Consider the following 24416-nt stretch of genomic DNA (forward strand, 5'->3'; position numbering starts at 1 on the left):
TGCTTTCTGCCAATTGCTCTAATCTTACCATCTACCACTGGCCAGACGCACTTGCCTTTAAAGCAGCATGCTCCATCCTACCACAGGACCCTTGCACATGCTGTTCCCATGCTACAACTCTCATTCTCACCTTTAATCTAGTTAACATTTCTCCCTTCTTTCAGATCTCACTTCCTCAAAGAAGCCTTCCTTGACCTTTCATGACTAGGTCAGGGTCCTTGATTAAATGCCCTCACAGCAACATGCTTCTCTCACTTTCTAAGCTTTTATTTCCAGTTGTTATTATATTCTTGTTACTGTAATTATTAATTAATGTCTGCCTCAACTAGGCTGTAAATTACCAGAAACTTGCCTATCTTGTCACCATTTTATCCTCTATCAACACAGTACGAGTGTAGAGATGCTCAATCAATATGAATATGAATAAAAGAATTAATGAGAAAAATAACTTAAAAATGCACGTTAAGGTCCTTGAGGATCTTAGAGAAATGTCTTCTGAGTCACTTGTACATTGGGAAGCTATTCAATGATCAATGCTGCTTCACACAGATCTTTCTAGGAGAGAGGGAAATGACTTGATAATCCTTCTCTCAGAAGCACACTTTCTTCTTCAGGACCACATCACATAAAATATAGGAACATTTCGATGTCTACTCAATCAAATGTCACTCTTCTGCTAACAACATGAGACCTTCCATCAAATGGAAGTTCCTAACCTAAACAAAATGTCTGGGGTCCCAATGGCAATTTTGTTCCTTACTGTGGTTTCTCGAGACCCCATCAATCAAGCCCTTCATTATATAACACACAGAGCTAACCCTCCCTTTATACCATCCCTGTTTTCAGACACATTCTTCATGACCACTGCCAGCAGTGGCTCACTTCTCATTTCAGACACTCCTCCACTTTCCCGCGGGGACAGCAAGCACATGGCCTATTTCCCGCAATCTGACAACAATTTAAATGAAATCTCAGCCTCAGTTGCTGCTTGTATTACGGAGGGAGGCCTGTCATCGAGGAACACAGTGCAACTTAGAGCAGGCATGTGCCAGAGAACACGGACGGTGTGGCGCTTCAGACACAAAGCACAAGCAAAACAGGAAACGTCAACTTTAAAGGAAGGCAATTTACAATTTTTTAAAGCCACATATGTTTCAGCTAAACATAACTTTCAAATTTGTGAAAACCAAACCGTGTTACAAAGATGTTTTCTCTCTTCTCTCTCCTCTGTGGAATTTAGTCAATTCCTGTGGCTTTAACATGTGGACAGGTGGCTGGTGAGGTGCCATCTGCGAGGCTGGACATGTTGTTCAAAGGGCAGTCGCCTCTGTCCGCTGTAGGTGAGTCTCTGTCATTTGGGTTATTTGCAAATAAAAATAAGCCTACTTTTTTTTTTTAAGATTTTATTTACTTATTTATTTATTTTGAGAGAGGGACAAAGGGAGAGGGAGAAGCAGGCTCCCGATGTGGGGCTCGATCCCAAGACCTTGAGATCATGACCCGAGCCGAAGGCAGATGCTAACTGACTGAGCCACCCAGGTGCCCCCCTTTCTTTTAAATTATTAGCATGATTAAACTGAGTATCATTACGTCCATTTAGAGGGGTCCATGCAGCACCTCTTACTTAATTTCCCACTGTCTTATAATCAATAAAAGCCATTTTAAACCACAGCCTTATTTACCTTCTCCAAGTAAGATAAGCCAAACACAAGGTAAGGGGAAGCTGAAGGTGGTGGGTCGGCATGGCAGGTACCCCACGGCACCTTCCCAGGTGGGGCGCCTCCACTCACCCTGGAGAGCAAGTGGGGAAGAATTCCACTTGGGTCCAGCTGGAAGAACCTGGCACACTTCTTGTTCCTACAAAATTGAGTCTCTCCAAAGCGGCTCCCTTATTTTCTCCACAGCACTGAGAATGCTCAAGAATGCAAGGCACGCTCACATTTCAATACAATTGCCAGAACACATTCCAGGCTGAGATACAAATCATGTACTGGCACTCTACTGTTGTTAAATGTCCCAGAATATACTCCTTCCCATTAACTCGGATCAACCAGAGATGAGCGTCGTGACGCCTTACAAGTTCCTCTCTTTCCACGACCACATGGTGGGCATGAGGAGCAGCATTCAGCATTCAGTAAATACCAGTCAAACGGAAAGGAATTGAGACTTCAAAAGGGGAATGTTTTTCATTTTAACAGAAAATTTCCGTTCTGCCCATTATCCTGAGAGAGTTAGATGTGCGAGCGCGGGCATTCACGATTCCACATCTGCACGAATCATGTGTACATTCCATATTGCTTATGTCCTCTTATCTTCAGGCTGATTTCTTTTATTAGCTCATAAAACCCTGGCCCTGTGTTCACTTGTCTTGCTTTGGATACCATGAGGTCTCTTCAGGTAGGTCAGCCTTGGTTTTATCCTCTTGTTTTATCACTGTTCTTCAAAATGAGAGAATGCAAAAATGTGCACAGAGGAAGACAGACGTTCTTAAAATGTTGCCAAGATAAATCGAAGTCATGTTTAGAGTCACCTCCCAAAGACAGTGTGAAACATGAATGATGAAGTGGCCGCTCATCCAGTTATCCAACAAATGTGAATTGGACACACTCTGTGTGAGACACCATTCCAGATGTTAGGTATAAGGCAGAAAAAGAAAAGTTATATCCCAGTGTGAAGACACTGATAAATAAAAATACATAGTGTGGCAATACTAGGAAGAAGAAAATAAAGTCAGGTAGGAAGACCTTTGAGCAGATACCTGAAGGAAGATGAGGAAATATGTCCTATGGGTATTGAAAAGAGTTTTCCATAGAGAGAATTGGTTTTGCCAAGGCCCTGGGGTGTGAGTGTAGAAGAAAAGGAGGGCCAGGGTGTGAGAGTACAGGGCAAGGGAGAGTGGTAGGTGATGAGGTGCAGAAGAAGCCTCATGACCTGAGTGTGCTCGGCCTCAAGGGCCACTAGAAAGATGCAGTGATGCCACTGAGTCAGGAGGGAGACATGAGCAAGACGGTGTGTAACTTTAACTTAGGCTTAAAAGAAATTCTCTAGCTGCTGTGTTGAGAGTGGACAACAGAAGGTCAAGGGCAGAAGCAAGGAGACCTGGTGGGAGGCTTCTGGAATCATCCAGCCACTACGGAGATGAGGGGAGCCTGATGAAAGTGGTCCAGCTAGACGTGATCATGGTGTGGTTCTGGCTCTTCGCCAGGCAGAGCTCATGGTGATGTTATCAGCCAGTTACCCATTGTTCGTGACTGCTTAGCTCTGAATCAACCTTTGCAGAATGCAGTCAACAGCTGAGACATTTTGTTAAATACTTCTATTAATTATTATTTACAAATAATAATTCATTTAAAATCAAACTTGTTCCTCCCAAAAGGCCACAGGACTCCCTCTTGTTTTAAGCAACACATAAACATCTTTATTTCTGCCTTCCTGGTATCACTTGTCTTTTATGAGAATTACCAAATTTACATTTGAAAAAAATCCATTCAACAAATCTTTTTCTGAGGGCTGGATACATACCGGGCACTTTCTTGGGCACCAGGGTGACAGTAGTGCCTAAAATAGACAATATCTCTGTCTGTGTCCCGTCCCATGCTCCTGGATTATTTTACATCAGCAGTAATGAAGTGCTTACTGTGTGCCAAAGCCCTGCTACATTATCTTACTGAACCCTTACAACAACTCAATTATCATCTGCATTTTCTAGCCAAGGAAACTATAACCCAGAGAGGTCGAATATGCTGCCCAAGATCACACAGCTAGGAAGTGGTGAGGCCAGAATTCAAAACACCAGAACCAGAACTCTTAGCTTCTGCATGTTCCTGGATTTCAGGTACAATCCAGAACATGAGTCCCAAGAGACTTTTACTCTTCCTTGGTCATTTTGGGCAGGGCACTTGACTTGTGTCATTTCAATTTTCATATCTACAAAATGAAATGCATTCAACTAAATAGTTTCTAAGGTCCCTTCCAGGTCTAAAACTTCTAGAGATTTTGCTCTGAAACCCAGCGCTCTCAGAGCTAAATACCCTAACTGTAAGAAGAACACAAAGCAAAGCCTACCCGCCACACAGTATAATTTCTCAAGGCTGGCTTTTGCATAAAATAAAGTGCAGCACTTCCCCAGATGAACCTGTGCATTGACCAGCTAAAAGAAAATAAGTCCATTTCAAGGATCCTCTAAGGGAGAAAAATCTCAGTAGCAGTGAAATCTATAGCAAAATTTCTTTCTTTCAAAACCAACCAACAATCTGGAATTACTCCCCTATAAGAAGGAGAAAACCAATCCCAGGTATAGCTAAGATGTGTCTTCCCTGTGCTTGGTTAACCTGCAACAAAATCAAGAGCAATCTCACTTGTCTGTTGACCAAAAAGTCTTAAGTCTTACTTCCTGCAGTGTCCTTGTGCCTAACACAGGCTAAAGTTCAATAAATATCAGTTGATTGAATGAGTCATGAATGATTTCATGAATGCACTAAAGAATGAACAGATGAACTCATTAATTCTACAGTGATAAATATTTCCTTGATAGAATTTATATAGATCTGGCCAGCAAATGCATCACTTTCCTTTGCCAAATAAAGGTGAAGAAAATAGTGTAGATGTATTGATTTTAGTCTTCAGTAGAAGACTCCAATTTGGTAAACTGGTATTTTGAGGCATGTGGGCAGTAAAAGAAATTCACTTATAGAACTAGAAGAGGAAAAATCAGTCTTCTGGGGCACCTGGGTGCCTCAGTCGTTAAGCGTCTGCTTTTGGCTCGGGTCATGATCCCAGGGTCCTGGGATCGAGTCCTTCATCGGGCTCCCTGCTCAGCGGGAAGCCTGCTTCTCCCTCTCCCACTCCCCCTGCTTGTGTTCCCTCTCTCACTGTGTCTCTCTCTGTCAAATGAATAAATAAAAAATCTTAAAAAAAAAATCAGTCTTCTGCTCAGGAAAAAAACCACAATAAACACCTTCAGTTCCCTGCATGACTTCTACAGAGTTGACCACAAGCTGGCATTTTGATGACTGAAGATAAGCCCATGGCTCAGTTTCAAATGCTTCACAATCAATACCAACCATGAGTGTCGTTTGCCAAGAAACCACCTGCTCATATGGGTTCAACTCTCCCCATAAGATGATCTACATATAGCACTGTTAAACTAGACAGCAGGGTGGAGGAAGACGCACAAACCATGAGATTTCTCCTGGACCCTTCATTCTTCTGGCATTTTTCAGAAGTTACCCAAGAACCTAAGTATCAATCAGATGACATAAAAAGTTTATGCACAGTCAACATCAAGGGGAAAAGTCAACATACTACCTTTTCTTCACAGAGAATGAGCATCAGACACAACTGAGAAAATAAGGAGGAAAAAAAACAGCTTCTGCTATTCAAACCTGGAACATATAACCAGATCAAAGAGGAAGCTTGATGCAATTATGTAAGTCATTTGGGGAAAAACTCAATTAGCTGGGAACGGAAGCCCAGATGGAACTTCCTAACCAAGACTATTTACATAATTTTTAGGTGGACAGACCTAGGCTACATTTTAGAAAAAAAAACCATAAGCAAAAGTATTTATGAACAATTATTTTCTGGTGACTTTTTACCACAAATAATCTCAGTCAAAATAGAGCTACTGATAAACTGCAAAATTTCAAAGGCAGTTGAGCTATAAACTTTGTCAACATCACAAATATACTCTTTGAATTCACAACTACAGTTTCCCCTCCCTCCCTTCCTTCCCTCCCTTCCTTCCCTCCCTTCCTTCTTTCCTTTTCTTTCTTTTGAACCATGGGTGACTCAGAAGGAATATGCTTCTGGATATATAAATTTAAACAGTGCATATACTTTTGCTTAACTGACGCACACATGACAGAGACAAAATAACTTTCTTTCTCCAATGCTCACAGCCTGTTCAGATCTGCATTTGATAACAGTATGGTTTTTATCTATTTGTTTTTCTTTGGTGTCCATGAATGGAAGCAGAACAAAAAAAGAGCACAGGAATCTGAACCACAAAAATAGTAATTTAACATTTTTCATACTAACATTAAAATAGCATATGTCCACAGGCACTTTTTTTGTATTTATCTTACTGCTTGCTCTGGAGGATGAGATGGTCTTTGTAACTAGAAAATACTGGCCATCAGTAGTGCCCCTCAATGGAGAATCGTGTTAAAATCATGGAGAATCATATTAAAGTAAACTATGATCCATTTGTTTTATGCAATAATAAGCAGTAGTTAAAAAAATAAGACATATCCTTTAATAAGTGAATGAATAAACTGTGGTACAGCCATACAATGAAATACAATTTCAGTGATAAAAAAAGAAGTGAGTTCTCAAGCCACAAAAAAAGACATGGAGGAAACTTAAATTTATATTACTAAGTGAAAGAAGCCGGTCTGAAAAGGCTACATACTGTATGACATTCTGGAAAAGGCAAAACTGTGGCAACAGTAAAAAGATCAGTGGTTGCCAGGGGCTGCAGGAAGGAGGGACGAATAGGCTGAGCACAGGATTTTCAGGGCAGTGAAACTATTCTGTAAGATGCTATAATGGTGGATATTTGTCATCACACCTTTGTCAAAAGCCACAGAATGTACAACATCGAGTGAAATCTAATGTAAACTATGGACTTTGGGTAATGATTATGTGTCAGTGTAGGTTCGTTGATTATAACAAAGGTACCACTCTGGTAGATGTTGATGATGGGGGACAGGGCTCTGCATGTGTAGGGTGGGAGGATGTATGGAAACCCTCTGTACTCTCTGCTCAATTTTGTTGTGAATCTAGAACTGCTCTTAAACAATAAAGACTACTTAAAAGGAGAAAAAAACAAATTGCAAAGTAAAATAAAAAATGGCAACACCTATGTCTGTAAAAAGCTACCACAAGCTAATTTTTATACCTCTATCTATATGTCTAACTAGGTCTAAATACCTGGAAGGAGACTAAACTGATAACCAGGATTATACCTGAAGAGACACGTGGAACCAGGACATCATCAAGGGGCTGTTAGTTCTATTGCTGTTGTTTGATTTTTTTTTTTAATGGTGGAAATGTGTGCAGAATTACTTGTGTATAAAAAATAAAATTGTTTTTCTCTTTAAAATATTCATTTCATATTTTATGCGAAAGAGGTCCAAAGTAAATTACAAATATAATGACATTCTATCCCTAAATACTTTAGAATTCATCTCTAACAAATAAAAACATTTTTCTACACTAAGACTATTTTTTCTAATAACAGAAGAAGCAGAAAAGATTTTCTACTAAAATACTGGGGCGACTCAATTAATATATTTCTTTTTTAAAGATTTATTTATTTGAGAGAGACAGAGAGAGTGCACAGGTGCATACAAGTGCACCTGAGCCGGGGCGGGGGGGTGAAGAGGGAAAGAATCTGAAGCAGACTCCCCACTGAGCATGAGCCTGAGGTAGGGCTCGATCTCATGACCCTGAGATCACAATCAGAGCGGAAATCAAGAGTCTGATGCTCAACCGATTGAGCCACCCAGGCACCTCTCAATTAATCTATTTCAAAAAGCTGAGGTGATATCAAAGAAAAACCTATATCCAAGTGTTGAGAATTGATTTAATGGTTATTGCAAGGTTTTCCTAAAAACATTATCATCATTATTCCAGCCCCTTACTTCTATACAACATTTTACATTCTCTCCGTTAAGACACTAACAACCTCACATACCAATAGGCCAAAATTAATTATATTTGTTGCATTTTTTACTTCAGTCATTTGAATTACTAAACTAATACAATGCAAAAGACCTATTATAGCAGATCGAGTGTCTTAACCAAGAATTCCTAATTTAGAATTCTCAGCCCCCCAAGAAGTGCATGGACAAAATTCAGGGCATCTGTGAACTTGGATGGAAAAAAAAATACATCTTTAGTTTCATTAACAACTGAAATCTAGCATTTTCTTCCAGTATAAATGAAGGCGACAGATCACAGAAGCATTAGCAGACCCATGACTTTGTCACCATAGAAATCACTATATTTTCAAACCACAGAATGGTCGGTACAGGTATTTCAAAATATCAACTAGTAGAAGGTGTATTAGTTATTGGACTTACTGCCAGATCTTGTTACTTAAAGCATTAATTAAGAAGCACATGTGTAACTCTTACTACAAATTTGTAATTTAAAGATTTTGATAACTGCAATTCAATATAACTGGGTTTTGTTGTCATCTTATGTATTTAATTTTAGGCACATAGAGATGGCCTTCTAGGGGGCAGGGGAATTCATAGGTTTCCCAAGATGCCAAAGGTCAAGAACCCAGGAACTGAAGCTCCCCTTCTCATAATTCCATCCTCCAAAAAGCCACTGTCCACAATGCAGTGCATGCTCCTCCATTTGCTTATTCCTTTACATGGACAAATACATAAAAATGTCTAGTAACATAATTTATATTTCATGTGCTCTGCCATTGTGTTTTACACTATAGAATTTGGATATTTTTGCTGTTTCCAGCTTTTGGCTATTATTTAAAAATGCTGTATTAAGACTCCTTGTATATATCTTTTTTTAAAAAAAATTCACTATCAGTTCTATTTATGGATTGCTTGTGCCAACAATAAATATCCTTAAATTTAACCACAAAGGCAATTTTGTATTATGAAATCAACAGAATAACAGCTAGTATTTTCATACTTACTGTGGGCCAGGTCCTAAGTACTTTACATGAACTAACTCATTTTAATCCTCACAACCCTAAGGTGGGGCACTGTTTTGATTTCAGTTTACAGGTGAGGAAACTGAGGTACAGAGCAGTGTTCAGTCTCTAAGCTCCCATAGTGTGATTCTCATGACAAATTCAAACAAACAGGTGTTCTCAGAGCATGAGAAGTCTCATGTAACATGGCAAGGCAACAATAAACATCAACGTCACTTTGAAGGGAGTAGTAAATGATGACTGACACTTTGTTACATCGATTACCTTCTGAGAATGTGTCCTGAAGCTCCTTAGAATCTCATTGTCACTGTACATTTTAAGAGGTAGATCAAAGAGTAAAAATCACAGTGATTATCACAACCCACCACCTAATAATCAATTAGGCCAAAGGCTAGACCGAATGGGTCTAGTGTCAATAATGAGCACATTTGCCATTAGAGATGGTAGTACCACCTTGGACACAACGTAGGGTCTCCACTACATTAAGCCCAAGCAATTTCACAGCCAGCAACAGCAGATCATAAATCCAAAATAGAACACATGCCAACAGGTTAAATACAAGCATACGTTCATAAAGACCCAATCTCAGTGCAGGCCTGGTCTCCTCGGCAATAAGAGCCTTATTAAACTCTCCCACGTAATTCATCAAGGCCCCATGCTGGCCAGGGCAAGGCTAATCTCTCTCCCCTGTTAGCAAGTTCCAGAACAGACCAAGGGAAAGCAAACCACAGCAATGGTATCTTTTTTAATTATCTGGACTCTGCTGAGCAGAGATAAAATAATCCCTACTGCTGTTCCACGTCTGCCTTAACATATCCTAGCAATGAAACGTCATTTAGGTTAATCGAGACAAGAAAGCTCTGTCCCCTTTCTATATCCATTCTTACGCTTTGAGCATCCATAGAACAGGGTAAATCATCAGAAAGCACAGGCAACAAAAATGTCATAAACCTCAAAGGTGTTTTGCCAGTAAGAGGAGCCGAATGTCCTATACGTCATCTACTACCAGAAGCTACCAAGCTAAATGTTTTCATCTTCTTCCCAGCCTGGAGGCAGTGTGGGGAGGCTGTGGAATCCAACCATCCTGGACTTGAATCTACAATAAGCTGGGACTTTGAGCAAATTGCTTGTCTGTCTGAGGCTCAGTTTCTTCATCTTCAAAAGGGTATGATAACACCTGGGGTGACAGGCAGTTGTGAGGATTAAGTGGATCTTATCCCACCCCAGTCATGGTTCAGCCCCATCTCCACCAGCCACAAGAGGGGCCTGGACCCTGCCAGGGGTGACAGGAGGGCTCTTCCCAAAGAGGCAGTATAAGCAAATACCCCATACAAAGTCATGTACTTAGCAAGGGACCAGCAATACAGTTGAAAGAGAAATGGGGCAGAGAAACCTGAGAAAAATCTCTACTCTGAGTTTCTGAACAAGACTCACCTGCTCTGAACTGAATTTCCACATCTCACTTCCAGAAGGGGTACAGACTTGTTCATGGGTTTAAAAATATTTGTACCCTTTTGGCCAGGAATTTCATATTTTACCCATTTTATCCTCCTCATATAAGATTACACAGATATTTTAAATGCCTGCCAGTATTATTTATAACAGTGAAAAGTTATAATTTATCTAAAAATCCAATGAAGGATTGGTTAAAAAACTTGGCGCATCATGTGACAAAGTACTGTATGGTTATTAAAAATAATGTTCTTAAAGAATATTTTAGGATGAGGTGACATGATCTCAATGTAGTAAGTAAAAAATTCAGGATTAATTAGTATGTGTTATGATCCCAATTTTTAAAAATTTGTGCTTACATAAACTTAAGTATACATGCTACTTAGGGATACATGTTTGTAGCAAGTTTATAGACAGGCAAGGCATCAATAAAGATTAAATTCAGCAGAGCAAGGGGTTCTGCTTTGCTGTTAAGAGCACATTTCCTCAGTTGCATTGGTAGCTACATTATATATTATCCTCAATGCCATTTTGTATGTCTGCAATATTCATGATGAGAAATTTTCAACTGTGTATATAATGCCAAGAAGGTAATACATCAAAATGTAGCTACTGTTTTGAGGTGGGATTATTAATGACCTCTCTTATTCACAGTGTCCAAATTTTCTACAAAGAACATGTATTCCTTTTCATCTTTTACACTGTTGTTATCATTGGAAACTATTTTTATGCCCACCCCAGAACTCATTTGTTTTTTAAGAGAGGATCCTTGGTGCTAAGCAGTGCCCTCCATCAGGGGCACACTTGGCTCTTCCACCACCCTGTTTCCTGGGACACCATGAACCCTGGCTCTTCACTCAGGCATCTCTCCCCCGTTAGAAGTTAAACCAGAAAAGTGCAGTGGGGGAAGCAATGTCTCTGAAACCATCCCACTCACATCCTCTGACGTGAGAAGAGATTTGTAGGCGGCTGCTAGGAGCATCCTCCACTCTGCAATTTGTTCTCAAAAGTATAGGTTGCCTTTTTTTTTTTTTTCTGGAATATTTTGTGTTCTATCCTGCCAGGAAGCTGGGGGCTCAGCCAGTGGCTTGGGTAAAGTGGTGGTAAAATCAGAGACCGATTATAGCGTCAACTAGCATGGACATTCCATCACCACTTATTTTTCACCAAGTGCTGGGGGTGGAGGGTGGGAGAATAATTCTTTGGAGATACATCACCATGCCTTAAGACCCTTCCAGTTCCCTTTTTAAGAAGAACTCTTAACATGGGTCCTGGCTGAGCTCATGGGGCCCACGAAATCACACATCAATCTTGTAAAATTTTCTGGAGCCCAGATTCCCAAAAGTGTCTGTGATCCCCTAAACAATGGAAGATCCCTGTCTGTAAGAATACGCTCTTTTCTTAGCTTACGCACTTCTATTTGGTCTCTAAGCCCAAGTTCAGTAGGAGGTTAGAAGGAAAACTCCCTTCCAGGCCCCTATCAGAGTCGTCATTTGAGGCTTTAAACCAAAGCAAGATGTCAGTAGGAATGTTTGGTGTTATCATCACTCACACACCCTGAGGGGCTCTATACACACTTTTTAATCAAAGGGGGAAGACTTCATCTGTGTTAACATCTCCCAACTCTATGTGACAGATATATTTCTTTAATAGGGCTGTATGTGCTAAATTCTACTACACATTAGGAGGGTTCACTGTTTTTTTTGTTTTTAAAAACTAATCAAGCAATAAGTACATACTAAGAGCTCAATGTGTGTGCAGCAATGGGCTGGAACACAATGGAAACTTGACCATGATCCCCTAGGGACCCCTTCCCTTCATCTAGTAACTTCTTGTTGAAAGCACACATCTGATGAATATCTTTCCACTTATTAAATGGAATCAAAATTGAGTTACTAATATTACTTTCCCAAGCCCTCACATCCTCCCGTTTATGAGTCATCAGTCGGAACCCACCTTCTTTTCAGATACTTTACACGACACATAGAAACAGGGTCAAGCAACTCTTCAGTAATGCTGCTGGTTAGTTAAGGGGCTGTGACTACTGGATATCACCATTTTAAAGCATCTTCAAGTAGCCTACAAAGGCCATTTATTTATTAGAACAATTCATTTATCGGACTCAGCTACTTATTTAGACACTGTTGCCTTCATGGTAAAACATCTCTCATGAGTGGCTCCACCCACCACTTCATTCAATTCAATGTACCTCCACTGAGTGCTGGTGAGGTGTGAGGGACTAAAAATCATACCACTTCTTCTGAGGCCCTGGCTGGAGCTGTCACACATCCTGTCATTTCCAGATGACTGGGATTGTGAGTGAACCTGGAACACACCAGTTTTCATGTCTTCCGACAGCTTCTAGGAGTCTAGGATCTTTCTAACTTTTACAATTATTATAATATCATGTGACAATATTTGGAGGAAACTCTGCTGAGGTTCTAAAATCTGTCTACCAAGATTCAGGAAAAATTTGCCAGGCAAATTAGAAAGGAGTCTGGCCATAGCTGAATCCCTAAACATAAAGGTAGATTTCTTTTCTATACAAGTCTCTTTATTATGACAAAACATGATATGAGAGGGTTAAAAAAGAGAGAGAGAGAAATATCCTTTGCAGCTGCACCAAGAGAAAAGAAGTCAGATTGTTGATTGTATGAGACTTAAGTGATCTTAAGAGAAGGCAAGGTTATTGATGTCAATCAGCATAAAAACCAAATCACAATTCATAATTGCAAATAATCCTTTCATATAAGAGAGGTTCATGGTTTTTTATCAAAAAAAAAGTCTAGAGACATGTTTTCCTGAAAAATAAATATAATAAAATGTAGTTGAAGAAATATGTTTGATGAGATGTGATCTTAAAGTCTTGCCTAAATCACTACATCTCCCTGGGCTTCTGCTCTTCATTTTCAAAGTGTGAGGACAACTATATGTTGGATAAGAGCTGTTTCAATTCAGAAAGTCAATGATCCTAATAATTACCACAAAATTAAAAACGTTGAAACACACAAAAAAACTTGTTGCTGCTAAGGGATGTTTCATGGACTTCACCTGTCAATAATAAAACATTCAGTGAGTAAAGTAAAAGCCAGAAGAACATCATTTTTTTGTCCTGTTACCATGGTATCCAAGTAAACTGGTCCAACGCCATCAATCTGATGGTCTAAAGACTGGAACAAACACCATATGGTGAAAAAAAGATGCCCAAGTACATCAATTAGATGCCAGCTCAGGATCACTCCATCACGGCAATTTGCATCACACAAAATTCTGCAATAATTAAAAATAACTAAAAGCATTGTTTAGACTGGTAAATAAATGTTGTCAGATGAGAACCCCACGATCCATGTTCAACAAAGTTTCAAATTTTCACAATGGCTTTAGAGGACTTGATCTCAAACCTCTTTTTTTAACAAATGAGGAAGCTGAGGCTCAGAGAGGAGAAGCAACTTGCCAAGGCTGCACTGTTAGTTACAAGCAGAGCCAGGACCATGACTCAGCCCTTCACTCTTAGCATAGAAGCTTTCTCATCTCACAACAATGGCATCAGTGGTTTCTGTGGAGGAGAAAGACCAGAGCCTAAAGTTGGATGGATCCACTACACACACAATGAACGCACTCCAAGGAAGTGCACAAGATGAATGGACGTGGGGAGCCCAAGAGGACCTGAATATCCATCCCCCAGCCCTTCAGCAATGAGTGCATCAGAGGCCCAGGTTGGCTTCCCAGTTGTGTCGCTGGGGAAACCAAGAGGCCACACAAAGAAAGCTGCTGAAATTAAGCACCCAGGACATAGCCCCCAAATTCAAGAAAGCTCTTTACCTCTATCATCACCAGCACTCGACTATCATGTCATTAAACATCTTTTGTAAACTTCTGCTTTTCAAGAAAAATACAGCAAGGCTCACATTTGGTGGGTGTGTAGTATGTACCAGGCAATTGTGCTTGGTATCTCACTTTTATTGTTTTATTTGATCCTCACAACAATCTTGTTAGGTGAAGTCTTTTCACCTCTATTTTCCAGATAAGAAAACAGATACAAGGAAAGGTGTCACATTAATGGTAAATGTAGAATCTTGATTCAAATGAAGATCTGTTAAAGCCCAAGTCACTCACTCTGTCATGCAGCCGGAGACTTCTCCCAGCACTGGCTGCCTGAGTTGGGTCAACTCAATAACTTCCGTGAAAGGGGGACAAACATCTGACCATCTTCTGGAACCAGCCTCTAAAACGGCACCGTGGCATTCATCTAGATTCTACTCAGATGCACTGATTTCATAATTCATTTTATGAGAGAAAACATGAGCAATAAACAACTTGGCTTGCAAGCTTAAGTTGGCCACTCAGCTCTCTCCAGTCAAATGAAATGTTTAAAAGAGTTCTCCCCAGGTCACAACTTCCATTGTCAGAAGCTGGAAGCCCCCTTAAAGCACACGGCATGTTAACAAATAGATTCAGAGACAAGAGGTGCTCTCATGGGAGAGACAATAGGAAGCACTGTACTTACACTTATGTCGAGACTACAAAGACTAACAGCATCCTCATCTTGGGTGCTCTGCTTGCGTTTTCGCTGCAAAACAAATGATAAACAAAGTTCAGTGTAGACAGGGATTATGGCTTTGATTAAGGAAAGGAAAAAAAAAAGCAATCAATTGAACGGCACATGTAATCCTTGTCATTTCTATCATGTTTCCCCAAAACTTTAACCAACCTATGTAAACGAACAATTCTAAGAAAGCCTAAGAAATCGTGGGAAGCTTTATAAACTCTAAGGTAATTGGTAAGGTATTGTTCTTATTCCTGCTGCTACAATTTATTTATTTTTGTATTTCATTTTTTCCTAAATATCTCTATATATCAAGGTTCAGAAATTTAGATACAAAGTTCAGATTCTAACTTGGGAGAAGAAACTAGCCTGGAAAGAAAATCAAGTTCACTTAAAGATATTTCATTTTTAGAGCTCTTTGTACTTGGGTAATTTAAATTTGTCCTAAACTTCATCTAGGGTCCTGATATAATCACAGAACCAGAAAGCTGGAACAAACCTTAGACATCATCTCCAACCTTCCTATTTTATCGCAGTAAACACCAAGAAAAATCATTACTTGAATGGAAGAAAATTGAATTTGAAATGACCTTATGACCGAGGAAGTCTGCCAGGTTAAATGTGGAAAATATATTTTCTTCCTTATAAAAAGAAAAGAAACTCCATCTACAAACCATAATAAAGCTCATCAGAGATACATTCACTTCTCTCCTACATCCCAGTTCAACCAACCAGGCAAGTATTGCTTGAGTCCCTAATTTGTGACTGGCTAAGTCTCCTGATCCTACTTGGCAGAAACCTACTAAAGGACCAGAATCACTGGCATGCAGTTCCCATGGAGTCCAGAGACATCTGGAGTCTTCAATCCCTAAAGAAGCTCACCTCTTCCTCCTCTATCATATTCTGAGCAGGAGAGACAGACAGAGAGTGGAAAGTGACCAGAGCCGTCCTTGTATATTTCACTATAATTGTTCTATTATTTCTTTGCTTTAGTTCAAGGAAGATTTGTTGAACATCTACCATGAGCCTGGCCCTTCATTTGCTCCTGAGACTGCAAAGACCAGCAGCATCCATAGTTAAAGAACTCACATTCTTGAAGAGGGACTGACTCTAAAGGAATGAACTATAATGCAGTAAAATCCAAACATCCTAGGAAAGTCACATCACTTTTCTGAGTTACCCCTTCTCAACTCTTAAGGTGGGGGTGATGACATTAGCTTCTATTCTCAAAGGGAGAGGAAAAAATAAGGTGATGCATTTTAGAACTTAGCAGAGCACCTGGTACACAGTGGGTGCTCAAAACATGGGTTGGAAGCTCTGGAAGCACAGGGAGGAGTAATCAGTTTGGCTTCAGCGGGGGTTGGGGAGGTATTCTCAGAGGAGACATTTGAAGAGGCCAGAAGGTAAATAAGTTTGACAAACATATTGGGAGGGGACTAGGGCCTCTTGTTTCAGAGCCAGCTACCTAGATCTTTAGAACCCCACAGGTGCACCTGGTTCTATCCAGAGTAGTGGAGTTCTAGATCCTATATATTATTCCACTTGAGCAGTAGAATGATTTAGAGATGGATGCCAGGAATCACGATACTGAATCAGCCATCTGGGATAGTGCTCAAGAATCTGCATTAACGAACTCTATTCCGGGGTTTTTTGGGGAAGCCTTGAGAAGATGCTGGTAGCCACTTGCCACTTTTGAGGATGTTTCACGTTTGCATAGGAATCTGACCCTCACTGATTCATCCTCTAATTAAAAGTAGCTCTGTGGGGTCAGTGAAGCCAATTCACTGGTTAATATTTGTAAGGTGACTTTTTGAGGCAAAGAGGTCAAGGGATAATTTCCATTCTAGGGTAAATAAACTGAAGTCAGGGGAGATAAACAATTTGTTCAAAGTTACATGTCTACAGAATCCAGGATTCTAATTCCTGGGACAGAACCCTTCACACACATCACGTAAAGCATACTTGGCAAATAGGTTACAACTCATTTGCTCTCCGGAATGTCTGGTAGCATCTGCTGGGAGGGGGGCACTGAGGACTATATAGCACAGCAAATGGGAGAATGCTTCAGTCAATCAGTAACATGTGTGGGGTGTACGAGAGGGGAAGAGCTGCTGCCCAGGACAGCCCCTGCCCTTCCTGAGTCTGGCCACTCTTGCCTTGAGGGGCTAGTATTATACCCAGGATCTTGGGAACTGCCATGAGGGACTGAGGCTCTGGGATTTTATCTGTAACGTGAAAATAATGCCTACAGGGTCAGGCTTTCGTGAGGATCATAGATAATATGAATATGGCAGCTGGAACGAGGCCTGATATACAGTAGGTGCACAATAAATGGCAGTTCCTGTCATGTGTTACCCAAACTGTAAGCCACACAGATATATGCTGCTACCCGGTATAGTCAGATTATAGAACTTTGGGGTGCTACAATTCCATTCCTACAGCTCTGCAATTTTGTCAATGCAACACATTAATGGTAACCTGTTACCCCAAGAAGCCCACCCTGGGGAAGGAGAGGGGATAATAAGAGTTTTTTTTCCCCGTAGGCATGCAGTCCTCTCCAGACCAACTCAACACATTACCCAGCACCTAGTCTCCAGAGCACCCCTCACCCCAGACACTTCCACATGCCTCAAGTGTCAAATCCAGAAGACAAATGTCCTCTAGCCACCTTTTTTAATTAAGCCATGGCCAGTTAATCTGGGATAGAATGATCTCCTTAAGAAACACACACATTTTACAAAATGAAAGCTGAATGGATTATCAACGTGGATTTTCTTTTCAATTTCTGTTACAGGGGTTGGTTGCTGACCACTGCAGCAATAAAGAAGGAGCGTGATGTTTAAATTCTGAGCCTGAAGCAAAAATTTCACAAAGTATCACTTGGTCATTTGTTTGCTTGCTTTATGGCCACTGAGCACTTTTGATGTGCAAAGCCCAGCTGTGGGTCTGGAGAGACAGCAGTGAATGAGCCAGTCATGCTCCTTGCCCACTAATTGGGAGTAACAAGAAAACAAAATAATTACCGATTATGATCTCTGCTGTGAATGAGTCAGATGAAGTGCTGAGATGGAGACTAGCAAAGGAGACCTAGTTTAGAACGATAATTTAATTTAATATTTTGTTTTCTGGTTTTTGGTTGACCTTCTCATCAGACATAAGCCCATGAAGGCATGACTTGGTCAGTCCAGGTCACATTTCAGAACCTGGTGCCATATCTGGTGTATGGCTGACACCCCTTACAATAGTATTTGATTGTTTTGTTGATGCCTTTGGTCTTGCTCCCTTTGAGAAGTTTGTCTTCACCAATTACCCAATTCCAAGAGGGGCACAGGTGGAGGGAGTGGAGGGGACCAAATGGGCACCCCTTCAACCAGACTGGCCAGCCCAGTCGACTCAGGTGATGAAGGGTGTGCAGGTCCCATGCATGCGCTGCATTCCCCATATGGGAGCTTCTAAATTCCACCTAGGAACTTCTAAATTATTGGAGAGCTGAGCTTACAACAATGATCTAAAGAACAGTCCCTGGAAGAAATCACCAGTGGGAAATTTAAATCCTGGAGACACAGACAAATGAACATCTCAGAAAGCAGAGGGCGTGGCAGGACACTGCACTCATTTTGAACTTCACCAAATGATTGATAATGACAATAATCAGCTTTAGCCTATTAAACACTCACTACATGCCGATCACAGAACTAAATCTTCATATGAGTGATCTGATTTGATCCTCACAACCACCTCAGGAGGATCCCCCATTTTGCAGAGGAGGAGATGGAGGCTCAGGGAAGGGCAAGGATTTGCCCAAAGTTCTATAATTAGCAAGGGGCAGAGCCTAGATTCACTGGGCTCTAAGCTATGTGTTTCCCCACTGCACTGTTCTGTCCCAGACTCTGGAAGGGCACATCATACAGAGAGGGTCTAAGAAAGTGTTGAGCACAAGGAGTTTGGGAAGAAACACCTTTATAATCTATTCTACTAAAGAATTGGCCTTGGGGCACCTGGGTGACTCAGTCGCTTAGGTGTCCAACTCTTAATTTCAGCTCAGGTCACGATCTCAGGATTGTGAGACAGAGCCCAGCATCTGGCTCCATGCTGGGTGTGGAGCCTGCTTAAGATTCTCTCTCTCTGCCCTTCCCCACTCCCTCTCTAAAAAAGAAAAAAACAAAAAAACAAAAAAAAAACAAGAATTGGCCTTGAAGATAGTACAGCTAGGTAACGTTTTGAGGTCCTTTCTAGTTTTTTTTTAAACTATCACTGCCTGCTATCAGGTAGGCTATGGATGAGCCAAGTCACCATTTTACTTCCCCTGTCATCGGAAACCATGGGCAGGTTATGGCGGGGGAAGGGAGGTTCCCAGGCAGGAAGGATACTGTGTGAACTGTCTGCATTTACACACTTGGCCTCACATGTTCTCATCAGCCAATTGGAGGAGCCATGGAACCACCCTGTTATTCTTGTTAAATTTACTGAAGCGAGTGCACAGTCCACTTCCCTTTCAAGCATGAAAACAAAGCGCCTTGGGTGCTGTAGTCTACACTGATTTGAGCACATGACTTTAAGCCCCAGTGCCCTGTGCAGTGGGTCAGTGAATAATTTCTGAATGAGTGACTAAAAGAAAGAATAAAGGAGACTGGTGTTTTTGAGGTGACACCCTTCCCTTCCACTAACCACCTGGCTGCCAAAATTAAATCAAAACCTCAAAAGCAAAGATTACTGAAAGCTGACATTCTTCAACCTCAGATTTCCTTGGAAGACTCAAAACCTGCACATTTAAGCTACAACTCTTGCTTTTCAAATAGGAGGTTTTTTTTTTTTTTCCTTACCAGTGAGGGCATTTATTTTCCTTAAAATACGTAGACATGTTAAAAGAAATCATGGCTGTTCAAACATGGGTCCCAGTGGGACACTGGTGACTTCCACTCCTCCTATGAGAAGGAATGTCAGATCTGTTCAAGGGTGAGGCACACCCATGACCAGGGCATCTATATCCAGGCACTGCCCTTGGCAATGGCATGCAGACTCAGTCTCTGTGCTTTACGAGCGAGGAATCCAAGTATGTAACATACCTCAGCTGAAAGGGAACAGTCAACTGAACCAAATTATAAGTGAACTTAATGGACACCTGAACCCTTTGTCTGAACATTTGGGTGCCTATCTGGGGCAGGCAGGAAAGGCAGTTATAGAGGGGTATTTATGGGAACAGAGGGTCTGAATGTACTATTTGGTTCCTTAGCCCTGCAGGTTACATATTTGATAAGGCACTTTCTAGAGGTGCTTGGGTGCTGGAAAAACTCTCTCATGCTTCCCAAATCAAAAAACAAGCAGGAAGCCCCTTTGTTAATTTGTAAAAGAGCAAAGCCCTTTGTATATTTGGATATGAGGTCTGATGGAAATAGGAGTATGTCTGGATGGATCAAGTGGACTCTGTCTGAGACTCACTACTGGTAACAGCATCCTGCTGTGTTGACCTTAGATCTTCACCTGTGCTCCTTTCACCCCACTTTCATGAAGCATCACTGTTCTTCAGGCCACTTGATGGCCATCTCCTTTAGGTTTGGCTACCTTCTAATAGCATAAGGCAGACCACTAAATCTCATTGGTAAATGTTCCGGAAACAACTATTTTTTCTGGTGTTCTGGGTAAGCTCTCTGTGGGGAGCACTGACCCTATCCTTAGCTGATCAATGTTCAGAAGAGCTGGTCCAAGGGACGCCTGGACGGCTCCGTCAGTTAAGCGCCCGACTCTTGATTTCGGCTCAGGTCATGATCTCAGGGTCGTGGGACAGAACCCTGCATGGGGCTCTGCGCTCAGCAGGGAGTCTGTTTCTCTCCCTCTCCCTCTGCCCCTCCCAATGTGCATGCTCTTTCCTCTCTCTTTCTAAAAATCAACCAATCAATTAATCTTGAAGAAGAGGAAGAAGAGGAGGAAGAAGAAGAAGGAGAGGAAGGAGAAGGAGAGGAAGAAGAGAAAGAGGAAGAAGTGGAGGAGGAAGAAGAGTTGGTTCAAGTCTGAATATCTTATCCTACGGGGCTCAGCTTCCATTCTCTCTGGGCTCAAATCTTGGGATCCTTTGAGGTGTTAAGCTTTAGAATTCAAGGAGAATCACCGGGTGCTTTCTAATACATAAGGGAACGGAAGTGGATGCTGGAACGGGGCACCTGCTATGAGCTAAGCACTGTGCTCACTGCTTAAAGGACTGTTCCAGTTAAGCTTCTCTTTAACCCAGTTTAAATAAGTATTGCTGTGTTCATTTTACAGTGGGGGACACTTGAGCTCACTCAAGGTCACAAAATTAGTAAATACTAAGACAGGGATTTCTTGCTGGGCCAGCCTCATTCCCAAACTACTGACCAGAATTTCTGCCACACAATGCTATTTCTCTTTTTATATTGTTTAAAAACAATATGTGCTCAATTTAAATTAATATATTAAAAATATATCATAAATGTAAACACTTATTTAAAACAATACATGTTTTAAAACAATATAGAGGAATTCTTAATCTCAGGAAACAAACTGAGGGTTGCTGGAGTGGTGGGGGTGGGAGGGATGGGGTGGCTGGGTGACAGACATTGGGGAGGGTGTGTGCTACGGTGAGTGCTGTGAATTGTGTAAGACTGTTGAATCACAGACCTGTACCTCTGAAACAAATAATACATTATATGTTAAAAAAAAGAAGATAGTAGGAAGGGAAAAATGAAGGGGGGGAAATCGGAGGGAGAGACGAACCATGAGAGACTACGGACTCTGAGAAACAAACTGAGGGTTCTAGAGAGGAGGGGGTGGGGGGATGGGTTAGCCTGGTGATGGGTATTAAAGAGGGCACGTTCTGCATGGAGCACTGGGTGTTATATGCAAACAATGAATCATGGAACACTACATCAAAAACTAATGATGTAATGTATAGTGATTAACATAACATAATGAAATAAAATTTAAAAAAAACAATATAGAAAGGCTCACAAGGCATTTACCTACATACCTGATATATATTAGGAGCATAAGTGAGACAGACCTGAATTTGAAATCCAGCTCCTTCATTTGCTATTTGGTGTGATAAAGTTACTTCTTTATTCATTCATTCAACAGTTATTTACTGAGGACCTACTATGGGCAGGCAGTTTCCAAATGTGGGGATCTATAAATGTCTATAAAACACTTCTATAAGCTTTGATTTCTCCATCACAGGGTTATTCCAAGGATTAAAGGAGACAAAATATTTTGAACAGGGCCAGGCAAATGGCAAAAGATTAAAACATGGTCATAATTATTGCTATTACTATTACATTATTATTACTATTACAATTGCTGTCACTGCTGTTTTGTTTGTTATCTGACATTGCGAGGTGGGCAGGGTGGGCACCAGAGATGGGGATCCTGCCAGACGGTGGGTGACCGAGCTGGGACACGGCCTGACCCTCCTCAGACTGCCCACGGCACAGGGTGGGTCTACGTGGACACTCTGTGGATACCTCCAGTCACGTCTGCTGAGTTCCCACTCCTCTCACAGAAGACAGGCCAAATGCAAGGCCTGACTTCATTTTAAATGGCTGAGATTGAATTGATTAGTGTTGGAACAGTCCTGTGATTTAATCACAGGGTTTTTCTATTTAATAACCAAGTGACCAGAGCAGCAAAAACACACTGATGGAGGGAGTGCAGCTCCCGACCTGACAGCAAATGGCCCCTGATTAGTCGTTTGTAATTATTAAATTCAAACCAGATCTCAAACCTTTTTGATTTATCTCTTTGCTGGCAAACAGCTTTGGTGGTTTCAGAGGCTTTAACGCCTCCCTTTCATCTGAGCCTTCTTGGGGAAGAGATTAGCAAAAGGATTTTGTGTTCTTGTACTTGCCCTTAGCTGGAGCTGGACTCACTAAACTCACGTTTGAGCAGGGAATGGATCCACATTCTGTTTCTTTCCTGTCTGAAGCTCCAGGGGTGAGCAAGACACAGGGACCCCGCCTCCAATTTTAATACACTGTTGGCGAGTTTTCCTCATTTTTAAAACATCCTTCTCCAGCACCCAGGAACCCTGAGCCTTTTTTTTCTAGATTCTTCAATGTGCTCACAGGGTAGCAAACCTGGAAATCAGGGTGCTCTCTGAGCTACAGGTAAATAAATCTTTACTCACATGAAATGTAATTTTTGTATGTAGATGTCATTAACTGTAGTTTGAAGATGTTCAGTGGGCACTAAAGTCAGACGTGGTGGCTTCACACCCTAGTAATGCCCTTTATTTGTTGTAGAACCTTAAGCACATCATTTCACCTCTCCAACACCTGAATTTCCTCATCTATAAAATGGGAATACAAAAGTTACTGTGAGAGTTAACTAGATCAATGTGGGTAAAGGGCTTAGCACAGTGCCTGGCACACAGGAACTGCTCAAGTATTTTTTTCTTAAGATTTTATTTATTTATTTGACAGAGAGAGACGAAACACAAGCAGGGGGGAGTGGGAGAGGGAGAAGCAGACTCCCCGCTGAGCAGGGAGCCCGATACGGGACTCGATCCCAGGACCCTGGAATCATGACCTGAGCCGAAGGCAGACGCTTAACTGACTGAGCCACCCAGGTGCCCCAGGAACTGCTCAAATTCCTAGCCAACTAGGAAAAGCCCCAATTATTGATTTTGGCCGTGGAACACCTGGCCCATAGCTTGTTTGGAAGAAGAGATGAAGTCGTCTTAGCCAAAGAAAGGTCCTTCTCTCCCACGGGAAGAAAAACATGTTCAACCAGACAAATGGGAGGAGGGGAGAGCCAGCCAGCGTGCCAGTGCCACCACCAGCCCTGCTAAGCAACCGGCAGCCAGATTCACTGTCATTTCTCAAATGTAGACCACTTTTCCCTCCAAAACACTCCTGGCCAGAGGAGCAGGAAAGAAGACAGAAAACTTGTCTACCCAGGGCAGAGGGCTGCTGAGTATATTTTCCAGAAAGATTACCCTAGAAAAACTTCATTATGGGCATCAACTTAGGGTGGGAGAAGGGGCTGTCATTCACACAGATTTTCAACAATAGGATGTGACAAGGATCACAAAATTGAATGAACTGGAGCACTTTTTTTATGACTTTCTAATAATTACTATAATTATTTTATATTTTCTTCTACTGGATCTCAGGTGTACTGAATTGGACTAATCACTGAAGTCCTTGGTTCATAACACATTACAATCACTGGTGCTTCCCCGGCCTACTTTTATGTGTTTATTCATTTATTTTTAACAGTATAATGAACTCCCATTTATTAAAATTCTTTGCATATGGAATGGTTTGAAGCCCTTATCAACAAAAATATTACTTATATAGTTCAGGGAATGTCCAAACAATTGCTTAATTTCTAGATAATTACTCTATGTAACCAATCAATTCAGATAGTCCGACTGTACAATTCAGAGTCAAATATGCTTATGGTCCTTGGTAATACTGAGAACCTGATTTTACAAGGAGAGTTCTCTGTTCTTTACTCATTTGTGTTCCTGCCTTTCCCTATCTAGAAAACCCCTGGATGCATCCCATGCATTCTCAAGTAGGTCCCCAACTGCTAACAGGCAAGCATCTCACCATAGGGAGATCAAAGCTTCCCTTTAGCCACTGGTCTCTGGACCCTTTACTCCTGGGAGCACCCTGCCACACAAAGCAGAGATGAAGAACACTTGGAGAAACGGCTGCGCCTGCTAAGATGCTCTGTAAATCCTGAGAACTCATCAGGATAGCCTTTATATAAAGA

General features: G+C 41.3%; 1 protein-coding gene across 7 annotated transcripts in view; it reads right to left on the reverse strand.

Annotated features, from left to right (window-relative positions):
- Nucleotides 1-24416, reverse strand: part of ARHGEF3 (Rho guanine nucleotide exchange factor 3) — a 329819-nt gene that overhangs the window by 126411 nt on the left and 178992 nt on the right. For all 7 annotated transcript variants that reach the window (XR_012380906.1, XM_025885066.2, XM_073901404.1 and 4 more), the window contains one exon: nucleotides 14649-14711. Coding sequence is in view for 6 of the 7 variants with exons in the window: in XM_025885066.2 (XP_025740851.1) it covers nucleotides 14649-14711 (63 nt within the window). In the remaining variant the exon portion in view is untranslated. The remainder of the gene's footprint in view (nucleotides 1-14648; nucleotides 14712-24416) is intronic.

This window comes from Callorhinus ursinus, unplaced genomic scaffold, assembly GCF_003265705.2.
Source record: "Callorhinus ursinus isolate GAN/ISIS: 27379988/994484 unplaced genomic scaffold, GSC_fseal_2.0 scaffold15, whole genome shotgun sequence".
NCBI lineage: Eukaryota > Metazoa > Chordata > Mammalia > Carnivora > Otariidae > Callorhinus > Callorhinus ursinus.